This window comes from Nicotiana sylvestris, chromosome 1 (assembly GCF_000393655.2).
Source record: "Nicotiana sylvestris chromosome 1, ASM39365v2, whole genome shotgun sequence".
In the NCBI taxonomy this organism is placed as follows: Eukaryota; Viridiplantae; Streptophyta; class Magnoliopsida; order Solanales; family Solanaceae; genus Nicotiana; species Nicotiana sylvestris.
In genome coordinates, this window is record NC_091057.1 from 12503904 (window position 1) to 12509103 (window position 5200).

At 39.6% G+C, this 5200-nt stretch overlaps 1 protein-coding gene across 1 annotated transcript; it reads left to right on the top strand.

The window, feature by feature from the left end:
• The first annotated feature begins 351 nt into the window (after positions 1 to 351).
• Positions 352 to 1269, top strand: LOC138890265 (uncharacterized). Its single transcript, XM_070173639.1, has 2 exons — positions 352 to 848; positions 1038 to 1269. The coding sequence occupies exons 1-2, from the start codon at positions 352 to 354 to the stop codon at positions 1267 to 1269; spliced, it is 729 nt and encodes a 242-aa protein (XP_070029740.1).
• Positions 1270 to 5200: the final 3931 nt, after the last annotated feature.

The window sequence follows — 5200 nt, forward strand, 5'->3', positions numbered from 1 at the left end:
CATCATTCAGGTAGATTCAGTGGTATCTCGTCTGGAGGCAGGGATTCATATGGTAGAGTCCATCCTCCTAGGCCCTTTCAGTCAGCTCTTCAGGTCTCTCACGGTGCTTCAGGTAGCCGTGGTCTGTAGATGCGATATTCCGATCAGTAGTCCTACAGTGCACCACCAGCTCCTATCAGTGCACCGCTGCTCCAGAGTTTTCGGGGTGGTCATTTGGGTCACCAGGGTCAGTCTCAGTTTCCTCATCCATAGCACTCAGGTGGATGTTTTGAGTTTGGTGAGTATGGTCATATCAGAAGGACTTGTCCGAGGTTGGTGGGTACTCAGTCGCAGCAGCAGGGTTCCCGTGCTATGGTCCAGGCACAAGGTATTCCACAGACTGCCCAGCCAGTTAGGGGTGGGGGTAGAGGTACTAGAGGTGGAGGTAGAGGATTTAGAGGTGGAGCTCAGGCCGCTAGAGATGGAGGCCAGCCAGCTGCATGCCATCCCAAAGATGGAGCACAAGGTGGTGGGTCCCAGCCCCGATGTTATGCTCTTCCAGCCAGGCCCGAGGCTGAGGTTTCAGATGCGGTTATCACAGGTACTATTCTGGTTTGTGATAGAGATGCTTCAGTGTTATTTGATCCTGTGTCCACCTACTTGTATGTGTCATCTTATTTTGCACCGTATCTGGTTATGCCTAATGATTCATTGAGTGTTCCCGTTTATGTATCTACACCAGTGGGTGATTATATTGTAGTTGATTGGGTCCATCGTTCTTGTATTGTGGTGATTGGGGGTCTTGAGACTCGTGTAGATTTATTTCTTTTAGACATGATCGATTTCGATGTTATATTGGAGATGGACTGGTTATCACCTTACCACGCTATCTTGGACTATCATGCCAAGACTGTGACCTTAGCCTTACTAGGTATGCCTCGTTTAGAGTGGAGAGGGACTCCTGGTCATTCTACCCATAGTGTCATCTCTTATGTGAAGGCTCGGCATATGGTTGAGAAGGGGTGTTTGGCCTATTTGGCATATGTTCGTGATTCTAGTGCCGAGGTTCCCTCTATTGATTCTGTGCCCGTTGTTCGAGAGTTTCCTGATGATTTCCCTTCAGACCTTTCGGGTATGCCACTCGAAGATATTGACTTTTGCATTGATTTGGCTCCGGGCACTCAGCCTATTTCTATCCCGCCGTATCGTATGGCCCCGCCTGAGCTAAAAGAGTTGAAGGAGCAGTTGCAAGACTTGCTTGAGAAGGGTTTCATTAGGCCAAGTGTTTAGCCTTGGGGTGCGCCGGTGTTGTTTGTTAAGAAGAAGGACGGATCGATGATAATATGTATTGATTACCGGCAGTTGAACAAAGTTACAATCAAGAATAAGTATTGTCACACCTCCTTTTTACACTACACCCCCGGGAGAGGGTATAAATAAAGGGAGTTTTTCCAATTAAAAGACAATTGAAACGGGATGTATTTAAAGATTAAGAGTTGCCACTTGGGAGATTTATGGTGTCCCAAATCACCGGTAGAATCCCGAATTGAGGAAAATATGAGTCTGATTAACAGTCCGCGAACCAGAAATCCGAGTAAGGAATTATGTTAACCCGGGAGAAGGTGTTAGGCATTCCCGAGTTCCGTGGTTCTAGCACGGTCGCTCAACTGTTATATTCGGCTTAATTATCTGATTTTAAACAATTATGAACCTATGTGCAAATTTTAACTTTTAACTGCCTTAATTGATTTTAAAGAAGCTTGAACGTCGTTTAAAATATGCCTTTGTATCGCGCCACATGAAATGCACCCACAATCCGAAACACATTTTATTCAACGTTTTGGGATTTGGATTTGGGTCACATGAAATGCGCGCCCGAGTTTAGGAAGGTAATATTATTAAAATACGTGCCTAAAGCAACTAGCGCATTTGCAGCTTTGTGAGGGCCATGACATTTTTTCTAAATGGCGTGCCTCGATTTCTAAGGATAAAAACTAATTAAGTGAGGGCCATAATTGTTGGATTGACTAATATGGCACATCTCAAACCAATTGTAAGAGTCTAATTAATTAAGGAAAACTTAAAGGAGCTCCAATTATTTTAGGCTAATGTTCAAGCTAACTTAACAACTATTGGGCTCATGTTAAATCGAAGCTAAGCGTTCGATTGAAACGGCATTAGGCTGGTAGCGAGCCCAAATAGTTTTGCAAAGCTATACATTTCGTATTTCAGAATGGCCTTATGGCTTAAACATTTATCAAAACGGCTCGTTAACAGAATAATTTAGAACCCAAAATCAGCACAACCAAACAAATATTATATGACGTTGTCTAGAATCTCAAATTCGTTCACCCCGTTTTCATCGCTTGAATTAGATATAAACTTTTGTAATAATAATCGACTAGTATTCAAGCATAAAGAGAAGGGTTGTTGTATTTCCTTTTTAGTGGATTTTGTTGCCTGGACTCCTGAAAAGAACATGGTATAGAAACAAAAATAGTAGAGTGTACCCTTTGTCAATTAGCAGTAAACAATAAGTCACAAACAAACTTCATTCAGCTAAAACAATACACAAAGAAAACTCGAATAACCACCATTCAAACAAAAATCGTTATCCAAGTGGAGTAAGGAAAACTCGACACACTACGACTAACAGGAAATAGTATTCAAACATTTTCATTCAAGCATTAGATAAGGAGCTATTTTGTGCTTATACAGATGGATTACAAATCACAAAAAAACTTATAGCATTTTATTACAATCAACACCAAGCCTGCACCCAATTGAATTTGCAAGGTCATTCACATGAATTCATTTTTACAACTCTAAGAATATCCTGGCTACTTCTTAACCACATATCCAGCCTTTCCTTTTCAGTTGTATGACATGCAAAACATGATACCACAAAACCTATAATGAAAGAACAACAAATTGCTTTCAATCCAACTCATGAAACCTGACTCCAAGCAAACTGAAAACCAATACATACCAAACGAGGTTCAACTACAATTCTCGATGTAATCCTCAAAACTCAAATGTGACTCTACTTTAAACATACTACATCCAGGAATTTAAACCAGACCAATCCAATGGAACAAAATAGAGACAAAAGATAGCTAGTAAGAAAGGAAGACCTTCATTTCTTCACAATCATATCAACCATCTTACATGGCTTAAATCAGAGATGTATACCTGGAAATTGAAAGGAAACAGGAGTGAGGAAAGCAATAAACAACAGAAGAACCAGAACTTCAGTAGCAGGAAATAACCAGTAAAACCAATTTCAAACCAGAAACAGGGTGTGCAGCAGTCTAAAAACACAGTTAAATCGAACAATAACTCAGCAAACTTCAAACCAAACTTTTACAAACCCAAATTCAATCCCTTTCCACCCCAGATGGATCCGAAATTGTTTCAGAGATTGAAAACTTCAAAAATCACCGAAGAAGTTCAATGAAACAGTGATTTTATTGAATATTTCATCCGTTTGTTTTCTGGATTTTTTATCTCTTAGGTCTGCCTAGAAAGGCAAGAAATGTTGCCTTTATAGGCAAGAAAGTAGGGCAACCTAACTAATCAACAGATTTGCACTTCGACCCTTTTTGAATTTTCATTTTAGCTTATACACCCCTAGTTTTAATTCAGTTTTTGCAAAACAGTCCCCTCCCCAGCTTCCTAGAAGCTTCCCAAATAGTTACACAAAGATTCACCTAAGCAGACTACCCAAATTACCCCATATGACCCTGTTATTACCCTTCTAACCAAACAGAGCCTGGGTCCAATTGACCCAAGTTAATGGGTCCAAATAAACCCAATTCAGTTCCTTTTGGGTTCAATTGTTTAGGTATCGATTGAAATCAGTCGAAGACTCAACATTCTAAAAATTATATCTGACCTAAGATTAACCAAGAGAAAGAGACACGAGAGCTTTTGAACCAAAGCCCAAACCCCAAAAGAGAAAAAGAAAATGATTCACCCCATTCTAAACAAACAACCAGATAATTATGTTGACTAACAAACGGGTCGTGCATGCATAACAACAGACATGCTATGGAGAAGCAGAAACACAAACATAGAAACGAGATGAAGCAGGATGACATTAAAAAGAAGAAAAATATAAGAGAAGAGCCAAAAGAAATGTAAAGATACCTAATGGACTGGCCAAGCCTTGCAGCTCTTTCTCAAACCCTCGATTTCGACCGAAAAGGGCCTCAATCACATGTTCTCAGATGAAAACACATGACCAAGGTCCGTTTTGGTCTTAATCAACACCAAATCTGCTGATTTTGGAGTTTGACATTTTTAGGTCTCACTTTCAACTTAAGATTCAACGAGCTCGGGGCAGATTCGAAGGAAAGTAGTTGTAGATTTGGTATGAGGGGATCATGGGGGTTGTAGGGTGTTAGTTTGGGGCTATTTGGGAACCGCGCCGCCTGTGACAAACGGTGGAAACCAGGGCGGCATCGCTAGGGTTTCTATTGGGGACGATGAGTTTTAGGAAATGAGACAGGGGGGAGGATTCAGGCATTATTATATTAATCAAACCCCACTTTCGGAACGTTGGATCAGCAGAGATCAACGGTCTCGATCAAAAGAACAAAACGACGTCGTTTCGATTATGAAGGCTGGACCGGGTAGGAAACAAATTCTGGGCTGGGTAAAGGGAAAAGTTTTTTGGGCCTGGGCAACTTGAATTAAGACTGGCCCAACCACTTCCCTTCTTATTTTATTCAAAACCAATTTTAATTCAAAACCTTTTTTCTCTTTTTCCTTTTTCTCCTTTTTTCGAAAATTAATTAATATCAGAATTAATTCCTAGAACTAAAAAAAACTTAATTAAATCTAAAATGATAATTGACACAATTACTTAAAAACATACTAACAAAAGAAAGCTACTCAAAATCAAAGCTAAAATTAAAAGTGCAAATTAAACTATTTTTTGTGATTTTTCCATTTTACGCAACAATCAATTTTCTAATTAATCCTAAAATGTAAAATTAAACCTAAATGCAAATGCAACATATTTTTTTTTATATTTTTCACTAATTAAAATGCACCAACAAAAATACAAACAATTAACAGAAAATGCCACGAAAATCCCCAAAATTGCAGACACTGAAAGAAATCATTTTGTTTTGAATTTATGGGAGTAATTCATGTAGGGCAAAAATCACGTGCTCATAGGGGGTGCCTGACTGCTGAACTTGATATGTATTCCCAT

What these genes read in the sequence shown, in the direction of transcription:
- LOC138890265 (XM_070173639.1), top strand. Translation starts at nt 352, where the DNA reads ATGGTCCAGGCACAAGGTATTCCACAGACTGCCCAGCCAGTTAGGGGT. An exon ending in GTTATATTGGAGATGGACTG is followed by an intron (nt 849 to 1,037) that starts GTTATCACCTTA and finishes TCGTGATTCTAG; the next exon opens with TGCCGAGGTTCCCTCTATTG.